Below are 20,957 nucleotides of genomic sequence, written 5' to 3'. Positions count from 1 at the left end.
CCTACCTACCTTGTCCATTAAATAGTAGGTGCAGCTGCATAACAATCCCTGGATTAGAAGAGTGGGCAGCCAGCCAGCCACCAGGGGCTTTGCCACACCCCCAGCAGTCCTCATTAACCCCTGGAGAAGCCCACACCACCCTTTCTTCACTTCTTATGTGATTTCAGGTAGCATTTTTGATTGGGGGAGGGCAGCTCAGGAAAGCCCCAGGCAAGCAAGGCCTGCTTGGGCTGGCTGGAACTCTAGCCAGCTGAAGCAGGCTCGGTCACTTGGGGCTCTCCTTCCTTGCAGTGGGTTGCTTTTGGCTGGAGAGGGGCAGCATATGCTAATGAGTTATGCTAATGAGCTCCACCTATTTTTCTACAAAATGACCTTGAAATCCTTGAAATATAGTTTCTGAAATCCTTGACTAAATCCTTGAATAAAGAAGTACATGGAACTAAAAAGCTCAGGGAGGAAAGTCATCATTGCATAAATCACAATTTATGAAGTGTGATGAGAGGAAACCAGATGAGTTTTGACATCAGCTGAGAAATTTGGTGAAAGTCAGTGTCTGATGCCCCTTACCCAAATCACTGTTCCCTTTTCCTTTGAGGAGCAGCCAGAAAAGCAAAGTACTGCCATCAATCAGCTCCCACTATTAAATTGTGCAGGCTAAGCAATTTTCTACCAAGACAGATCACATGGCCATTATGTTTAATAGTCAGAGCTTCTTTGGTAATCAAAACAGAAGGGCTTGCTCATTCAGGCTTCTTTTTTATGTGCCAGTGTGAAGACTTTTGAACTAATTTGTCTAATCAAATGGAAAATGTGTTGCAGTCCTTGCAAAATATAATGAAAGTATTTCCCAGAACAGAAGTATTCAAAGAAATCTTTGAGAATTAATGCTGTTTATGACAGTTCTGTCATAAACTTCCGTAGCCTGTTCTAAACGTAATTTTTTGCGATTATGCTAAATAATACTAATCAGAGGTATTCTGTATTTGTAACCCGACAGTCTTTTCTCATTTCTATTAGGCTGTGGGGTTTCATCAGCCAGGAAGTATTAGAATTGCTTCAACCCCAACAAGAGTAGATGAATTTAAATACCAAATGTCTCGTGCTGGTTGGCACCCAACAGAACAATATCTTGTTGGGCCAGAGAGAGTGCAAGAACTGTTCCCTTTATTAAACATGGAAAAGGTAAATAAATGTAATTGTTTTATTTAAAAGTAACGCAAAATGCATTATAAATATAAAGGAACATGATTTTAGGATTAGCAGTTCCTTTTAATTTTGTGAAGTTAATTTGTTATATAGCACAGCTCTTGTGGGGAACTTTGTTTTCCAGTTGAAACAAAGAATCTTGAAGGCAGAAGGTCAGCTGCTTTATGTGAAGTAGTTGTTGTGTGCAACAAGTCTTAATGATGGTGCCATTTCCCTATATCCAATATCCAGCTTTATGTGTAAATGAAATACAAAAGTGCTTCAGTCCAGATGAGAAGGGTGGGGTCACTTTGACTAGCTACAGCTGCTAAAATGTCTAAGGCCAGTGTTCTGTAGGATATGCTGGGTGCTAAATCAGGACTCAAATGACAGTTGATCACAGAAAGATCAGTAGCAGCCAATAGTGTAATGGCCTGTGCTTGTCCAGGATCTAAACTATCTTTGTCAATGCCTGTCAGTGTCCTGGTGGATGACCTGTGCTGGAGATGGTGTCTGACCCTGTGGATTCCCATTGACCTCTCAGCAGCTGTCAATACCATCAATCATAGTATCCTTCTAGACTCTAGAGTGCCTTTCTAGTTTGGCAGCTTTTTGTGGTAGTTTCAGTCATACCAAGAAAGTAGGATTTCAGAATGTAGAGCAGAGGAGACTGCTGCTTAGTCCTTTGACTTCTGGCACAAGGGTTCTGGAAAGATTCCATCGTATTGTCTATGCTTTTTAACATTTACCTGAAACTGCTGGGTGAAGTCATCCAGAGATTTTGGCTGGGCTGTTGCTAGTAAGTGGATGATCTTCAGCTCTATTTCCTGCTTCTGGCAGATGGTGAGAAGCTGTGGAAAGTTTGAATTGGTGCCTGGAGGCTGTTTTGGAATTCATAAGAGATAATAAAGTGAAGCTTGATCATGGCAAAATGAAGGCTGCTGTTGGTGGCTGAAAGGCCTGTCCAGGACATTGAAGTGTCTCCTGTTCTGGATGGGTTGTGTTCCCCCTAATGGAGAAGGTTCACAGTGTGGTGGTGCTGCTGGACCTGGGTATTCTGTTGGTAAATGGCAGTGGTTGCCATAAGTGCTTTTCATAAATTTTGATTGGTGAGCCATCTGCAGCCTTTCCTGGGTGATGTGGTTATGCCCTGGTAACATCTAGATTAGAACACTGGAATGTGCTCTATGCTGGGTGTCCAGAAACTTCAGTTGGTACAACATGCTGAAGCATGTTGTAGAGACTATATTACTCCAGTCTTGTTTCCTTTCTGTTGGCTTCCAGTTGGTTCTGGACCCAATCCAAGCTGTTGATATTGACTTTTAAAGCTCTCTACAGCTTGGAATCAGCATATCTTAAGGATCGCCTACTCCCTTATGAACTTTCCTTGACAATTACAATCATCTTCTGCAGCCCTGCTTTAAGTGCCCCCTCCTCCACCGAAAGCTAGGCATGTGGCAACCCAAGAAAGTCTTCTCGGTCGTGGCTCCAAAACTAGAATTCTCTCTCCAGAGAAACTTGTCTGTCCCTGTCTATTACTATCTTCCAGCAGGTGAAGACTTCTTTGTTTCATTTGGTATTCCCTTGTTGACCCTCCTTCCTGTTTGTTTTTGGTTGTTTATATATTGTTTTCAAAGTTGGTTTTAATGTTTGGTAGCTATTCACCATCTTGAGAGCGCTGAGTGGTAAGGCTGGATAGAAATATTTTAAATAAATTAAATAAAGCAATAAAAAATAATGTGGGGCAGAGCAGTTAGGAAATGGTGGAATAAAGCATGTATCCTTAATAAGCATTTTATTTATTATTTCTTGAATACTTCTGGTTTTACAAATATTAGGAAATTCATAAGATTTTGGTTAGAAGTATTTGCCCGATATTCAAATAGGAAATATGAAACACTATGAGTTGTATTGAGAGATGTTGTATTATAGTAGTATTTATGGAGCTTCACTTTTATCCTTCCCTAGCCATCCAGAAGAATGAGATGGTTCTACTAGGTTTGTGGCTTCTTGGAACAGTATAGCAAGCTGCAGTTGGAAACAGGATTCTGGATTTAAAATTAATATTGCCTTATCCAAAAGATCTTTCTTATATTTCTGTCCAAATGGTTTATTTAAAACTTCCTTGCTTTTTAGGTTTTCTGATGGCTGTTCATATGCAAAGCAACCTTGTATATCATTTCAATGTAGGAATTTATTTAACATTTCATCCAACATAGATCTTTAATTTTTTTGCAATTAATGAGGCATACCTATTTTTACTGCCTTAAATTGACTGGAAGAAAAAACAGCACAAATACATTTAATAAATAAATCATTTTGGGCTCAATCCTTCTGCTATTGAACTGAGTTATCAAAAATTCCATTGATGTTTAATGACCAATTGCAGCATTAGATTTACAATGAAGAATGCTGTATTTACATAATTAAAATTGAATATTCATTTGGATTCATTTTTGAAATCTTCAGTCATTTAATTTGTTTTTATGACAGTTTCTGAATGTTCCTTTCCTAGTGATTACCCATATCTGCTATTCCTCATTCAGTGAAATTCTAATATTCCTGTCTCCCTTATATTTTTTGTTGAATTAAGATGAGAAATGAACAGAATAAAGCTGATTTCATTTTACTATGTTTAACCCACTTAGGTTTTAGCTGGTTTGTACAATCCTGGAGATGGTCATATCGATCCTTATTTACTCACTATGGCCTTGGCAGCAGGAGCCAGGAAATATGGTGCGCTGTTAAACTATCCAGTTGAAGTAACTAATCTAAAATCTAGATCTGATGGGACATGGGAAGTTGAAACTCCACATGGAATAATCCAAGCAAACAGGGTTGTTAATACAGCTGGTAAGAAATGAAAGATATTTTGATGTTCCTGGAACAGAACTACAACAGCAAAACCTTAGTTTTTCCCAAGAAAGAGTTAGGTCATGCTAAACATCGATTGCATATTTATGCCATAATGAATACCTTGTAAATAGCAAATGATTGATGATTTGCAACTAGCAAATGACCTCTAAGATATGCAGTGAATATTTTTCATTTTTAATAGTTTTAGAATTGCAGAATAATATTTTTGGGAAATTTAATACTAAAAATTGCACCTAATTTCCAGGTATATTCTGGAGAATAGTTTCCTGAGAATAGTTTGTACTGTTAGTTTAAAAGCAGGTGAAATGGATTTTACTGTTGTACAATTCCAGTCCTAGAAATTATGGATTATGAAATAAATTATTTAGCATTACACATAAATTTCAATTTATTCACCTAAATTACAGCAGGCTTCTAACTATTGTGCTGTGATTACTTTGTAGAAAAATGGCCAGGCTCTCTTGCCATTTCCATCTGTGAATCACAAAACCTGTAGGGGTGGAACCAGCCACTCAGTTTTGTCCAGTTCTCTCCTTACGACATTCCCTGTACCACCTGCCTTTTGTACATGCTTAGTCTCATGATCCCCAAGATAGCCTTCACTGATGGTCAAAGTGGACCCCTCCTTCCCTGTTCACCTGACAGAATCCAGCCCATTGTTTGGGGGCAGTTTTTTCACTGTTTTTAGTATGTTATATAGCATTTTGTTACCAATTTCGTAAATAACAGCATTGTAATGAACCTGTGACATCACTGTGACATCAAAACATTAATTTGTTTTGATAACTTATTAAACCAAAGATATACTTGTGTAGCAATAATGTTCAACCAAAAGGAACATTTAGAGCTGGCAGTGATTAATGACCTGGGTCAGCATAAGTAAACATAGCTGTGATTAGAGCATTTTCCCAATACTCTCAACAGCCAATCTTTTTTCTTCCTTTCAGACACTCCTTTCCAAATAATTTACCTCTAGTTTTCATGCTAGTCCTGTTGCTAAGTTAATATTCTTGGTAGCAGAACAAAGTTTGAGTTCAATGGGAACTTTAATACCAACAAAGTTTTATGCAAGGTGTGAGCTTTCATGTTCAAGCACACTTCTGCAGATACAGCTTTTTAAAAACTTAACAACAAGGGTACTAAATAATCTATTTCCTCTGAAAGCTGCCTGACTGACCTTCTAGGCTAGGAGCTGTATATATAACACAGATTCGTAATTCATCCAGATTGTGATACTGAATGAAAGTTTATAGGGGGTCTTACAATTATTTCTTTCAAGTCTGAAGGCCTTTTTTCTTAATTCAAAGAAGTAATCTCAGTCACAAAGGTAGAGTATAACAGACTTTTCTCAACTTGAAAAGAATCCAGTAAAACTTGAACAATACCAACCACGTTGTCAGTATTAACAGGTATCAATAACTGAAACTCAGCTAAAAAAATTGGAGAAAAGGGGATGCTGAACACTTCTGCTGTAACTTCTATGGCCAAAGCAGAGTCCAGATCAGAACTGTGATTTATTTTATCAACAAAATACCCCAACAAAATTCAGCAGACTCTTAAGAAAACATGAGTAAATCTTGGCTGAGTGCTTTTAAAATTTAAATTAATCCTGTACCCAGCCTCATACATTCAGAAGTAATTCACAGTAATACCACAAAACTGTGAAAACTAATGTTTTATTTATTTGAATATTTCTCTCAGATATCTCAGGACTCAAATTATTGTGGCTAACCACAATAATTACTAAAACAACAGTTATGAAAATGATTTTAAAACCACATTAAAAACATCTTATGCTCTCCTCAACTGGTATTTCTGCTTTGTCCAAACTGTGTCTTATAACATCAACAGAAAGCCAAATGGGTAGGAACCCTCTGACATCTTCTGAGACATTGTTCCATAGGAGTGGAGCAGCCACAGAAAAAGGACCACAGGAGAACATGCCTTAGACACTGGGCGTGCCGATAATAGACTCGGCTGAGGAAAATTGAGCTGCCTCAGGGAACATGCAAGGCGAGGTGATTCTTACACAGAGAGGTGATTCTTCAAGTATGTAGTCACAGGTGATGAAGGACGTTGAAGGTGACCACCAGCACCATAAACTGGACCCAGAAACTGATCGGTAGCCAGTGATAGTGCCTCAGAATAGGAGTGACATGGTCCCATCAGTTTACTGCCCTGTAACAAATGGGCTGCCATATATTGTACCAGCTGCAGTGCCCTTGTCTTCAAGATATCTTCTAAAACAGCCTCATGTTAGAGCCTTTTGCAATAATCTAGCTTTGAGATAACTGAAGCATAGAGCAACATGGCCAGATCATGTGATCTTCAAATAGGGAGTCAACTTCCTAACTAGTTTTAGCTGGGGGAGAGCATTTTTCACTCTCTTGGACACGTGTTTCTCCAACAGGAGACCAGGAAACAGCAAGACAACCAAGCTGATAACACAGTCTTTCAGTGAAAGCTGCATGCCCGCCATAACAGTAAGAACAGTTCCATTTAACGAAGTGATTTTTCTGACCAGAATAATAAGATTATACAAGTGCTTTTGATATTCTCACACATTCTCTCATTACAGTAGCCCTGTCATGTAGGCCGAGACTATTGTGCCCATTTTGTAAATGGAGAACTGAGGCTACAAAGTGAGTTTCTGACAGAAATGAGATTTGACTGAAGGAACTCCTAGATCACAGCTGATTCTGTTATCAGAGAGATATTTTCATACCTATTGGCTGTTTACCCCAAAATATTTTTCCTTTTGTTTTCAGTCTCTCCGTTCTAATATTTTTATTTCTTTCACTGTGTTTCCTAGGATTCTGGGCTCGTGAAATAGGCAAAATGATCGGACTGCATCACCCTCTCATACCAGTTCACCATCAATATGTTGTAACCACAACTATCCCTGAAGTGAAAGCCCTGAAGAGGGAAATGCCTGTGCTTCGTGATTTAGAAGGTTCCTATTATCTAAGGCAAGAAAGGGATGGGCTTTTATTTGGCCCATATGAAAACCAAGAAAAAATGAAACTACAGGAATCCTGGGTAGAACATGGAGTTCCACCAGGTAACCTTTTTTGACGACAATATTTTTGGCTTAGATCCTATGCTTTCTTTTATGAGCTGAGCACACCTAGAGGAACACAACTCAGATTTTGTGTACATTACAGCCAACCCTATTAACTGGTGATTAGGGATGTGCAAAAAAAAAAAATTCGGAATTACACGGATTCGAAAGTACACGGGGGGAAAAATTTCGGATTCCCCATGCACTACTGAATACCGTATTCGGAATAGCCGCATATACGGTAGATGCACGGCTATTACCGAATATACGGCCCTATTATACCCTATGGGCCATTGAAATCAATGGCAAATAGGGTATATTTGAAGCCGCCTGGAGGGGGGGGGTTGAGGGAGAGCCCCCAAATTTGCAGAGGACCTGCAGGGGACTCTCCCCTCCAACCCCCCCAAGTCCCAAAAAGATTGGGCCAGGGGATCCCATTCCAGGGGCACCCAAAGAGGGTGCCCCTATTCCATCATTATACCCTATGGGCCATTAAAATCAATGGCAAATAGGGTATAATTGAAGCCGCCTGGAGGGGAGGGGGTTTGAGGGAGAGCCCCCAAATTTGCAGGGGACTCTCCCCTCCAACCTTCCCAAGTCCCAAAAAGATTGGGCCAGGGGGTCCCTGTCTTTGGGCTCCCCAAAAGGCCCATTGCCAACAATGATGGGGAAAGCCCAATTAGCCACTTCCTCCACTACAATTGCTGTGGGGAAAGTGGCTCTGGCCAGAGGGGGGTTTGAGGGAGAGGCCCCAAAACTGCAGGGCAGCTTCAGGGGACTCCCCAGCATGCAACCCCCCTGGCCCCAAAAGACAGCACCCATCTGTGGGCACCCCAAAAGGAACATTGCTCCCAATGGTGAGAAAAAACCAATTAGAGCCACTTCCTCACTGCAATTGTTGTGGGAAAAGTGGCTCTGGGGAGCAGGAGGTTTTGAGGAGAGCCCCCCAAACTGCTGTGCAGCTTCAGGGCACTGTCCCACACAAAACCCACAAGGCCCAAAAAAAATTGGACCAGGGGGTCCAATTCCTGGGGCACCCAAAGCCAAACCTAACTTCACACCAGAGAATCTCTATAGGCCCCAAATGCACTACATCCCTCTATCTAATCTATGAACCCTGGGCCTGCAGGCCTGGCACCAATATAAACCCAGTTGCCAACGTCACTGCCACACAAAACACAATCTGCTCAAGGTCTGCTCTGCAGACCTGGCTGCAGCAAACCCAGATGCCAGCTCTCCAGCCCTGCCCCAAACAGCACGGGGAGAGCTGGCCAACCACAAAAAGCCTCCTAGTTCCGGGTCTCTCACCCAGGTGCCAGCTTCCCTGCCACAGAACACACAATCTACAGATGCCAGCTCTCCAGCCCTGCCCCAAACAACATGGGGAGAGCTGGCCAACAACAAAAAGCCTGCTGTTTCTGGGTCTCTCACCCAGGTGCCAGCTTCCCTGCCACAGAACACACAATCTACAGATGCCAGCTCTCCAGCCCTGCCCCAAACAACATGGGGAGAGCTGGCCAACCACAAAAAGCCTGCTGGTTCTGGGTCTCTCACCCAGGTGCCAGCTTCCCTGCCACAGAACACACAACCTACTCTATAAAAACAAGAAAGTGACCCAGCCCACACACACCCTCACCAACCCCCACACCAACCAGAGGCAATTTAAAAAACCAAAACAAAACCAGCAGAATCACAAAAGGCCAAGTGTTAAAAAAGTGGCCTTTTCACCAACAAGAAAAGGGGGACAAAAGTGGCCTTTTAAACAATGGAAATTAGGCCAAACAGCACCCGCCCCAAGAACCCAAAGAAAAGAGTAACAGCAGCAGCACAACACAGCACAGCAGCAACAAATCAAACACTGAATACTTTTAAAACAGTAAAAAATTAACTTTTAACAATACAGGAACTTTGCCACCCCCTCCCCCCCAAAAAACCCTTCACCCTAACCCCAAGAAATCCAAGCCACCCAAATCAGGAGAAGTAAAAGGACACTGCACTTTTAAAAGTCCTCTCACTAAATTAAGATATGGGCAAATTGGCAAACCCCCCCACCCCAGGCCCCCTCCCCAAGCAGAAACCCCCAAATAAGCTACCCCACCACCACCCAAATCTGGATAAGTAAAGGGACTCTAAGTCTTTAAAAAAAGTCCTTTTACCAACAATAAATAAAAACAAGAACCCAAAGAGCGTCTTACCTTGTCTTCCAGGGAAGTCTGAGTGAGAGAGCTGCAGCAGGCAGCAGCTTAAGCAATCTCTCACACACAGCATGGAGGAGTCAGCCAGGAAGGGAAGACTCCTTAGAAAGCCCTTCAAAGCATGCATTTGCAATGAATTTTGCAAATGCATGCTTTGGATTGGCTGCTGGGGCTCCTCTTCCCCCTCCCCCCTCCCTGATCCCAGGGAGGTTAAGGCAGAGGCGGGAAGAAGCCACTAAAGGCGCCTTTGAAGCTCCAGATGGTAATTGCCACCTTTTGTTTTGAATTGACAGCTGTTTGCTTATGAATAGCTATTCGTAACTACACAGCGAGCCTATTCGGCTGCCGTATAATGGGCGCTTATGGAAGTCGGCTGCAGGCTATTCCGTATGCGGCCGAATCAGCACTGATTCGGCTGTAAATGCGGTTCGGCCGAGCCGAATGCACATCCCTACTGGTGATCATAAAACTGTTTTTAACACCAGTATAGTTTATTTCAGGGGTTCCCAACATTGCATCCACCAAGCATTTTTTAGAAAGTAGATGGATTCACCTACTTTCAGTAGGTATTGTACTGGGTCAGTAGGTGTTTCAATAACTGAAAATATGCAGTTTAACATTATTAATAATTCACATCTTCATTAATAATCCATAGTTTCTGCAGCCCAAACACTGGTTGTTACAAGTCCTGTATGAGGAAGTTGCACAGAGTCTCACAATATGCATAGGAGCACCCTGCATGATTGTTTAAGTGCATGCACATAAATCCGTGCATAGTTCATTCTTGGTTTGCTGGCAGTAGTTCAGCTGTATCATTTGCCTTTCTGTAAAACATTTCTAAGAACTTTAGCCTCAGCTTTGCCTTTCATTCTATTCAGGGCTCTTTTTTGAGCAGGAACACACAGGAATGCAGTTCTGGTTAGATTCGTGTCAGGGGGTGTGGCCTAATATGCAAATGTGTTCCTGCTGGGCTTTTTCTACCCCACCCCCCCCCAAAAAGCCCTGATTCTGTTCATGGATAGTTACTCTAGCATCCCACCTGCCTCTCTAGTTTACCTTAAAGATTTCATTTTCTTTTCTTTTTTTGAAGAATATTTGGTTCTGTATTGAGCCACATTTGGCTCTAGAGCAAACTTATTTATTTTGTCATGCCCCGGGCACCCCCCGCAGTCCCTCGGCGTGGCTGCCGCCCCTCCGCCTGCGACTGCCCCCTTTTGGGCCTTGTGCTGGTGTCCCCCCTGAGGTCTCAGAATAAGGGGGGCGCACCCCTTTCCCCTTCAGCTGTGTTTGGGCTCCCCTCTCTCTCTCTCTCAGTTGGCAGCCCCTTTCTCACATCAGCCAGCTTCCTCCCCAACCTCCTGGCCCTTGGCCTTTTATCCCCCTGTCAGTTCCCTCCCCTCTCCCTGGGTCCCACCCATGGCTAGCTCTGCCCCCATACATAAGCCCAGACGCCGAGAAGAGGCGTCCTGGGGCATGGTCTCCCTGGGGCTGCTAGGTCATCCAAGGCCCTCGAGGAGCGTTGGGGCAGGCAGCACCAGCCGCTGTGGCTCGGTCTGCCAGCCCCTCCCTCGTGGGGCTCCTTCTTCGCCTCTGCTCTCTGACCACCACTGGTGCTGTGGGGCGGACAATCTCCCCGCGGCCAAGGATGGGTGCGCTGGCTGTGGAGGTCAGGGTGTGTTGCCGGTGGCGTTGCTCCACTGCTGGCCATCGAGGTGTGTGGCAGTTTGGCCATGGTTGGCCAGCGGGTAGCCCCCTGGGCACCAGTAGGCGGGGATGGAGGCTAGTGAGCGTGGAGGACCCCCCCCCCCGCGGAGTCCCAGCCCGGGCTGGGTAGGACATATTTATTTATTTATCAGATTTATATCCCGCCCTCCTCCGACAGGCTCAGGGCAACTAACAACAGTTTAAAAACATTAGCAATTTACAAACATTAAAAATAAATATATAAAAACATTTCCATATATATTAACTTCAGCTTCAGAGTGCAAAAGAATATTTTCTCTGGGCACAACTTCTGTCTGGTAATGTTTGAGTGTATGAGAAAGTGATTTTTAAAACATATTTTTGTAACACAGCTTTCAGAGCTAACGAAAACATAATAAAGTGAACTTTCTTAAAGGTTTTGGAAAGGAGCTTTTTGAGTCCGATTTGGACCGAATAATGGAACATGTTGAGGCCGCCATGGAAATGGTTCCAGTCCTGAAACAAGCGGAGATTATTAATGTAGTTGCTGGTCCCATAACATATTCTCCAGACATTCTGCCTATGGTGGGACCACATCAGAGTGTCCGAAATTACTGGGTGGCGATTGGTTTTGGGTGAGTAAATCAGCCTCTTCCGTAAGACTTTGGCTTTCTCTCTTTGTACAAAAAAACCTTATTTACATTAGATTCACTAATGTAAATATTCATCGTTCTGGGAATGCTAATGGCCTCTACTTTGTTTATCCATATTTTACATGTTTCGTTGTTGGCTTTGTGTTTTTCTTTCCCAAGCTGACCACACTTTCTCTGCGTTTTGTTCTGTTCTGGGACCTTGCATCTTCAAAATCAACATTGTGCTTCTTGCTAGAGATTAACTACATATTTGTTAATATACCGCATCTAGTAACTTATAAATAACATAAGTAAGCTTCTTGTAAATAATTAACTTAATTTACTTAGAAGTAACTTGCAAGCATAAAGAGATATCTCATTCATCATCTGCCTGAAAAGATAGAGAGAGCATGCAAATATCAGGCATTTATACATAATATTTTTTTTATGAAGGTGATCTCTGTAAAGGAGAAAGCTTGTACATTGTCATGTTTGAAGTGCATTTGAATTGAGTACTTTGAACATAAGTCTGATCCATGTACCTGTAACAAAATGAACCCTTATACTATATTCCATAAAGGCCACTTAAAGCATGACATTATGTGTTTATATATGGAAACAAGCATTTTATGTAGCCCTAGTTAGGGAAAGAGGAATGTAACTTTTGTAACAAAGAAGTCAGTCAATATGGAATGGTTGTTTTCATGTATAAGATTTAGAAAGCCTGAACTCATGGATTTTTTTACATTACACAGGGCTGGTTCAATGGCTTTTCATGCCTTAGGCCAGTTGGCTCAGGTGCACCTCTGCAAGCTTGCCTGGGGATCCTCCCTTGCCAGCCACACAGGAACACCTGGAGCAAGTATCTGGCCAGTGGCTGCCCATTCCACCTAGCCTGCAGCTGTGGTGCCTGATGCTTAGTGGGTGGGGCTCCATAATTGTATGGCAACTTTCTAGTTAGTGTGTGCCAGTGGCTGTAATCTTGCTCTCAACCTAGAGTAATGATGCCAAAAATGCCTAGCAAAGATGGCAGGTTTCTTGAAGGCATCTTGATTGAATTTTTCATGGGATGGCAGGAAAATTTAAACAGTGTTGTGCATTTATTCATTATATTACATTTAGATGAGTGTTTAAGACTTGGCTTTGCTAGACAATACTTATTGTCAGTGGTTTTGAGTAAAGGTTGCACATAGGAACGAGAAGAGCCTGGAGCAGTGATTGGATCTGGAACCCTGGTTTGTACAGGGACATTCCTTCAGGTACAAGGATTCCAGGCTGTGAATGTCATGAAAGTCTAGTTCAGCTCATACTGTTTTGTTAACTGTGTAAACAGAACACTGAACACTGAATATGATTTCAGCCTGCTGTAGCTGCAGCTGCTGCAGGGGACCTATGAAGAGTCATGCTGTGGGGGAATCTCATTTTCTTCTGCTGGTCTCCTTCCCAGGATATCTCTGCTTTTCCGTATGGTCCCCTCTACCTGTGCCTCACAGCCCCATGGCCTTTTTGCTTTCCCTGCTTCTCTCCCTCTATCCCACCTACCTTTTTTAGCCATCCATGATTTATTCCTGCTTTCTCACATCACCTACCCACATCCCTGTACCTCTCTCACTGTATATACTTTTAATCTGCATTCTTGGGCCATATTTGAAATTAGACACAGGACAATATATGGATTTCTTATCCTGAAAGGCACACATGAGTCTTCTCTTCTTATTTTATCCTCACAAGGACCTGCAAGGTAGGCTAGGCTAAGAGACAAGGTGAACTCATGTAAGTCAGATGCCCTCTGTCTAGTCTGACTCTGTAACCACTGTTCCTTGTTGGTTTCACTGCTCATGCTAATGTATCCTCTGGTTTTTTGAACTGTTTAATCTTTAGTTCAAAATCTAATGGGGCTTTATCCAGCTTGTGTTGGTTTTACCTATAATATTGCAATTTCCCCCCAAGATTCTTAAATAGGAAAAGTTAATAATTTCAGACTATCAAAATGCCTTTCTGAATCCAGTGGTGTCTGAAAGTTTTGCCTTTGATCTTAGAAGTCCAGTGTTCAGAACATTGCTCTGTCAGCAGTGTTCCCTCTAAGCTGAGTTAGCATGAGGTAGCTCACAGATTTTTAGCCTCCAGCTCACACATTTTTGTCTTAGCTCAGGAAAAATGGCCCCAGAGCACAATAATTTATTCAGTAGCTCACCACTTTAATGCCAGTAGCTCACAACTTTAATACCAGTAGCTTACAAAGTAGAATTTTGCTCACAAGACTCTGCAGCTTAGAAGAAACATTGCCTGTCAGTACTTTTGACGTTGTAACAGTTGGTGATAGCATATGGCAGAACTATCAATTTCACTAAATGTCAGATGGGATACCTGCATTCTTTTCCAAGATCTTTATCAGATCTCTCTAAAGCATCTGTTACTGCAAGACATTTTTCCCCCTTACCGTATTAAATAGCTGAGTGAACTGCCTACTTTTTGAACAATGCATGTGAAATAAGGTGCTCTGCTCGTGTTATATAAATACTGCACTGAAATAAAATAATTGCCTTCAATGTACATCAGCCATATAAGCATCATCAGTTGTTATTGATTTCAGTTTATTACCCACATAACTCTTAAGATTTATGGTGGAAATCAACTTTTATAAATTTATTCCTCTTCAAACTGAGCATCTAAAGTTGCTATTTTTCCCATTATACAGAGGAATGGCTAAAGCAGAGTGAAGGTGACACCTTGTGAAAGATGTTCAGACTATCTTATATATTTGCTGTTTTTCTGTGTAGGAAATCACATAACTACTGGGTTGGATCCAACCAGCTCTTCCGTTACTGAAAAAGGGAGGATAAGGAGTTGTGTCCAGCCTAAAGTTTCTGCCTATGCAAGGCACTTTTACCCATGGAACCTTCCTGCCTCCCCCTTTCTTCTGCAGCTTTATGATCTCCCCAAAAGGCAGTTCCTAAGGGACAGGGGACCCTTAGGAACAGCGATAGAGGCAAATTCAGGGTCTGTAGCAGGAATGGGTAGAATTACTGACCCCTTCTGTCAGCAGAAAAAAAATGAGTCTGAATCTAGCTCAGGATCAGAACTGTGTGGTCAAAAACAACATGAAATAGGGCTGTAGTAAGACAGGGAGTTATGCGAGACATAGTGAAAAAGCTGGCTGGATCCAACTCACTGTATGTGTTATGACTATTCCTAAACATCTGTTTGTCATGGATATAGACAGGTGGCAACTAGCACCAGCATCCTACACCATGCAAACATGATGACACAGTGTCAGTTACATTTTTGACCTAGCCTTCCTTCAAGGAATTCAGATTGCTTTCCTATAGTACATGGGATGCCCAGAAATCATACTGTTCATGGAAATTTAACTTTTGTACAGGAGGATTAATCCTGTGTGAAATAGCCCTGAATCAATATCTAATTTTTTGCCTGAGTTTTCAAGATGAGATTGTAATGCTGTATGTCAGGGATCCCTTGTGGTGCCCATGGGCACCCCATGGCACATGCCAACAACTTTACTGGTGCCCACCAAATGTTTTTAGAAAGTGGGTTGGGCCAGGTGGGGACTCTTTCCAAGCAAGGCTTCTGATTGGCTTTTGAAGATTTGATTGACTGTGCAGATTTTTTTTTAAAACATTGCTATGGGAGCAGCTACTACTACAGCACAAGGATCTTTACTGTGTGGCTGAAAGTAAGTGTGGCAATGGCTGGCTCTGCCTTCTGTGGCAATCATTTTGTGGTGACCATTTTTCAACTGCAGCCACCACAATGTCAGAATTCTGAAGATGCCCACAGCAGGGAACATTGCTGTATGTTGACATCAGGTTCTGGGAGGCCAGCATGAGTAAAAAATTAGCACACTATATTTTACTTGTTAAACTTGCCAATCATTAGCAAAGGTAGAAAAATTATTTCTAAAGAAAAAATGAAAACATGGGGAGTTCATAATTTTCAAATCCTATGCTGAAATGTTATTTGAAATAAGTTAGCAGGGGTAGAATGTATATATTTTCCCCCAGATATGGCATAATCCATGCTGGTGGCATAGGAAAGTATCTCACCAACTGGATACTCAACGGGGAGCCGTCTTTCGATCTCATAGAGTTAGATCCAAATAGATACGGAAAATGGACAACCACACAATTCACAGCAGCAAAAGCAAGAGAGTCTTATGGATTTAACAATATTGGTAAGATGATTATTTATAGATTTTCCCCATCTTAAAAATACTATTGGCACTTGAGTAAAAGATACATGCCCTGTTTTTGGGGGGGGGGGGCGGGGTTGGTTCAACACTTTCTATGCCAATAGAGAGCAGGCCCTGTGTCTGCATTGCCATGTAGTTTTCTGAGTCAGTTTATAAAATATATAGTGTATATAAAGTGCTATCTTGTTTTATCTTTACTGTTGTGGCATTTTACAGCCCACAGAGAAGTACTATATGTAAACAGTACTGGGAGGTATATGTGCAAAAAGTTATTTCACTTGTTTTATCAGGCTAATGTGTAACATCTAGTGTAACCCCCGTCCCCTTTTACCTTTGTAGTTGGGTATCCTAAAGAAGAAAGATTTGCTGGGAGACCTACGGAAAGAGTCAGTGGGCTTTATAAAGACCTTAAGTCTAAATGTTCAATGGGTTTCCATGCAGGATGGGAGCAGCCTCATTGGTTCTACAAACCTGGTGATGACATTGGATACAAGTAAGTGAAATACAGACTTTTGTATCTGCACTGTGCTGGATAAAAATTATACATTAAACCTTAGTAGAAATAGGTACTGTCTTCTATTTAAATTGTGGCCTTTCAGTTCATATATTTGAACTTTTTAGGAAACCATATATTCACTTCTTTAAAAAAAATACCTTTCAACTCAATGGGCATTCAAGGTGTTTCATAATAACAAGGAAAGGAATATAATGAGCAGCAACACTGGTAGCACAAGCAATTAAAAAAAACACTTCAATTAAAGCTGCAGTGAAATTTGCTTAAAATGACAAAACAACTAGGTACTGAAACAGGGGACCCATCACAAAAGATAAAAATATGGTTAACTTTACCTGGTGCGTAAATTATGACAATGATACTGCTAGATGAAAATCCCTTAACATGGAATTTCATAACCAAAGTGCAACCTCAGAATACCTTCCTTTCATAAGACATCTTCCTGTCCTGCAAAAGCATAGGCATCTGGATAAGGACCTTTGGTAATGTTTTCAAATGACAGGCTCAGTTAGGAGAAGGCACTGTTTTGTATACACTGATTCCAGGTCATTTAGAGCCTTAAAAAGATGTCTAAATAACCTACATCATCAAGGAATGTTTGGGCTGAACAGCCACCATCTGTTCAGGTATTTTGCCATAACAGAGTATTAATAGACCAATAGTTAGAAATATCGTTAATCTCCAAGGGGGATTTCTAATTTAATGCAGCTGGAATCACCCTTCCTTTGAATAAATATACACTGGGCAGTCCAATCCTGAGGGCTGCTGGGGTGCTGTGAGCTGACAATGTAAAAACATAAGAGCTGGTCCAGTCCCTTTGAATATTCTGTAAAAGGAACAAACACCATGCACCCCTCTGCAAGGCACAGAGCACATAGCAAGCGTGCTGAAGTCCACAGCGACATCAGCAGCATCCATTGATGTCCGTCCAAGTGGTATACACCAATGCAGCCAACCACTGTCTGCCAGTGTAGTCACCACCACACACCAGTCACCCCCCTCCGCACAGGCATGTACCCTGAGTGTCCCACCTGCCATAGACAGAATATCCACCCAACCCCTTGGCAAGGTTCTGAGTGGCAGCAAAAGCACTGCCCACACACAACCATGCATCCTCCACACTGCATATACCCTTCCCCTGAAAATGAAATGAAAAAAGACACAGTCCAGGCTGTAATCCACAGCCCCATGTCCAAGATTAGCATCCTAACCACTGGGCTGAGAAGGTAGAGGCAAAGAGGAATGCTATCCAGCACCCCACTGCAGCTCTGATACCACCACTAACCATATGGGGCCAAGTACAGAGCATTGCAAGGAAAGGAATGGTGCAGCAGAATGGCACTGGGGCGGCATGTTTGAGTCTGACTCCTGGTTTGAGCCACACTTGGGGAAAAGACAGAGGCAGGCTGACTTTTGCTCCTGCAAACCACAAAAGGGGGAACAGGATGGCTACCTTAAGGAATATGTGTGTAGAGCAGAAGTATACAGTTTGAAGTTAAATAAAGTTTGGGACAAGTCACTGTGAATGAGTTCTGCTTCTAATAACAGCTGCCCATTTTGCTTGGCTTTTAGTCCATACATGTCCCCATTCCCTGGCTTTACCTTTTCAAGGCTTACAAGATGAAGAGGGAAGGCAGAAATCATTCCCAGCTATCATTCTGCAGATGTGTTGTAAGCTCAAACCCTAAGAAATTTGTTTTCAGTCGAAACCAGACTAAATTGCTGTGATTTATTGTTATCCTTGCAAAAGTAGTTGACAAACTTGAACATAATGCCTTCCAAGAATTTTTAAGGAAGAGGAAAACAGAAAAAACAATTTCAGTATTACATTTCATTGAATGGACTACTTTACAGCTTTGTTTAACGTGTCAGCAGGGTTTTTTTTTAAATGCACCTAAATATTCTTTTTCTAGGCCTAGTTTTAAACGCACAAACTGGTTTGAACCTGTTGGTCGTGAATATAAGCAGGTGATGGAAAAAGTGGGTGTGATTGACCTTACTCCATTTGGCAAATTTAGCATCAGAGGCCGTGATTCTATTAAACTTTTGGATCATCTGTTTGCAAATGTGATTCCAAAGGTAAATAGAGATGTAATAACTATATCAGTCTAGGATCAGATCCCAAGCAATGTGAAAAAGTTTCAGGAATATAGCCTCATTCACATGAACTACAAAGGGTATGGTGAAGAAATGGGATCTGATTCACCTATCCCTTCCTCCTGGTGCACCTGTCCCTTCCTCAGGCACTGCTCATGTCTATACTTTGGGCATAATGTTGGGATCTTTGCCTTTCATGCTTTTTTAGTCCATGGATTCTGTAATGATTATTTAACCATACTTACCAGTGGGTGGTGCTGTTGCACATCTGATTGTGGGTTGGTTCAATATTGGTTCTAGTGGTTGTCCTATATTCTGATGGAGTTAATTCTTTAACTGTTGTAACTTTTTAAAGATTTCAATGAGTGTAGACTAGAGTATCTCTGTAAAGAATTGCACCATAATTCTGTGACAAAACCCTTCAAGTTAGAAAAACAACAATGCATTGGAGACGCCAATGCACTCTTGAAAAAGCAGGGCTTAAGCATGCCCTCACCTGGATGGCCCAGGCTAGCCCAATCTTGGTAGATTGTGAAAGCTTAAGCAGGGTCAGTATTAGGATAGGAGACCAGCAAGGAATACCAGAGTCACTAGGTAGAGACAGACAATGGTAAACCACCTCTGAATGTCTCTTGCCTTGAAAATCCTATGGCAGGGGTGGCCAACGGTAGCTCTCCAGATGTTTTTTGCCTACAACTCCCATCAGCCCCAGCCATTGGCCATGCTGGCTGGGACTGATGGGAGTTGTTGGCAAAAAACATTTGGCCACCCCTGTCCTATGGGATTACCATGAGGTGGCTGAGACTTGATAGGGAAAAGAAGGCATGCCTAACTCTGTGCTGGATTGTCGAAGGAATTTGTATCAAAGATTTGCAAACTATATATACTGTACAGTGTTTTAATTCTTGCTCTTTTTAATTTAATACAGGTGGGTTTCACAAATATAAGTCATATGTTGACTCCAAGAGGTAGAGTTTATGCTGAGCTTACAGTCTCTCATGTGAAGGAAGGGAAATTTTTGTTAGTTACTGGTTCTGGATCAGAGCTTCATGATTTGAGGTAAGTACAAAATATGTCCAATCACCTCTGCACAAGCATGTTGGTGCTTTCTCAGTTAAGGCTGAGATTATGTTCATATATGTTCATTATGTGCAATTAAACATACTGCAAGTGATTGTCTTCTTTCCAGAAAAAAAATGTATTTACTTCAGTTATAATTGTCCTTTCTCACTAAAATGCAAGGCTGTTTACATAATAAAAACAATGCAGACAAAACAGTATAATACAGTTCCCTGAAGTAGCTTTGTCCTAGCTTAGTTTTTGTTACCAATGAAAATCTGGGCTTGTTTAATAGGCTAAGATGGGCTGTTATATGTTAGATGTCTAATGGAGACAAGGATTATTCAGATAAAGAAAATAAAGGACACAAGGAATAACTTGTGTTGGGTAACAATTAAAGTGAAAGTGAAAGTAAAAATGTACATTGTAAAAATTAGAGCTGGAAAAATTGTTGTTATTGGGGGGTGAAGCACTTGTTGGATTTAGCAGTGAACTGCTTAATTTTAATAAACTTTATATAGATGGATTGAAGAGGAGGCTGTGAGAGGACAATATAAGACGGAGATAACAAACGTTACAGAAGAACTGGGAGTCCTTGGTGTAGCGGGTCCGTATGCACGGAAAGTCCTCCAGAAATTAACAACAGAGGACATCAGTGATGCTGCATTTAGCTTTCTCCTATCCAGGCACTTAAAGGTTTCTGGTATTCCTGTTACTGCAATTAGAATTTCATACACAGGTAAGTAGTGGGGGGAAAGTGACAGTCTCAAAAGCGGAATAACTGGTGTTTTTTAAAAAGTAATGCTTGCATTTAACGTTTATTTTCCTATCAAACATGTAAATTATGATAGCAATAAATTAATTGTAAATCTATTTCAAGATGTTAATCTTCAATTTATAATAGGTGAACTGGGCTGGGAGTTGTACCACAGACGGAAAGATTCTGCAGCTTTATACCATGCCATCATGGAAGCAGGCCAGGAAGAAGGAATTGACAACTTCGGGACATATGCGCTGAACGCACTGAGGCTAGAAAAGGCTTTTCGTGCCTGGGGAGCAGAGGTTTGAAAAAAAAATTCTCTTTGTTATTTATGTATTATTTTGTTAGGTTTTTAAAATTTGATGCGGAAAATGAGATAGAAAGGAGCTATGAGTATGATTAACTCATTTTACAGACAGAAAAAAATGTTTTTATTACATTTATGGTACTGGTTAGTAGTTGGATGGGAAACCACCAAGTACAGGGTCACTCTGCAGAGTCAGGCAGTGGCAAACCACCTCTGTTAAGATTCTTACCTTGTAAACTATGGGGTAACCGTAAGTTGACTGCAACTTGACATTACTTTCCACTTTCCATAGTGTAAGCTGAAGAGTGTTGTCAAGAAGGCTGCAACCAGTCATGGCTTCAGACTATTGTGACTGGAGCTCCCATGGTTCTTAAAGT

General features: G+C 41.6%; 1 protein-coding gene across 1 annotated transcript in view; it reads left to right on the top strand.

The window, feature by feature from the left end:
• The window catches only part of DMGDH (dimethylglycine dehydrogenase), a 72,435-nt gene that overhangs the window by 20,905 nt on the left and 30,573 nt on the right, over window positions 1-20,957 (top strand). Inside the window, exons 4-13 of the mRNA XM_060235855.1 lie at window positions 1,018-1,182; window positions 3,834-4,038; window positions 6,875-7,123; window positions 11,438-11,636; window positions 15,656-15,825; window positions 16,183-16,336; window positions 18,271-18,436; window positions 19,383-19,513; window positions 20,035-20,252; window positions 20,418-20,575. Of these exons, the coding sequence (XP_060091838.1) occupies window positions 1,018-1,182; window positions 3,834-4,038; window positions 6,875-7,123; window positions 11,438-11,636; window positions 15,656-15,825; window positions 16,183-16,336; window positions 18,271-18,436; window positions 19,383-19,513; window positions 20,035-20,252; window positions 20,418-20,575 (1,815 nt within the window). The remainder of the gene's footprint in view (window positions 1-1,017; window positions 1,183-3,833; window positions 4,039-6,874; window positions 7,124-11,437; window positions 11,637-15,655; window positions 15,826-16,182; window positions 16,337-18,270; window positions 18,437-19,382; window positions 19,514-20,034; window positions 20,253-20,417; window positions 20,576-20,957) is intronic.

Source organism: Heteronotia binoei, chromosome 4 (genome assembly GCF_032191835.1).
Source record: "Heteronotia binoei isolate CCM8104 ecotype False Entrance Well chromosome 4, APGP_CSIRO_Hbin_v1, whole genome shotgun sequence".
Lineage (NCBI taxonomy): Eukaryota > Metazoa > Chordata > Lepidosauria > Squamata > Gekkonidae > Heteronotia > Heteronotia binoei.
This window is presented reverse-complemented; position numbering and strand designations above follow the sequence as displayed.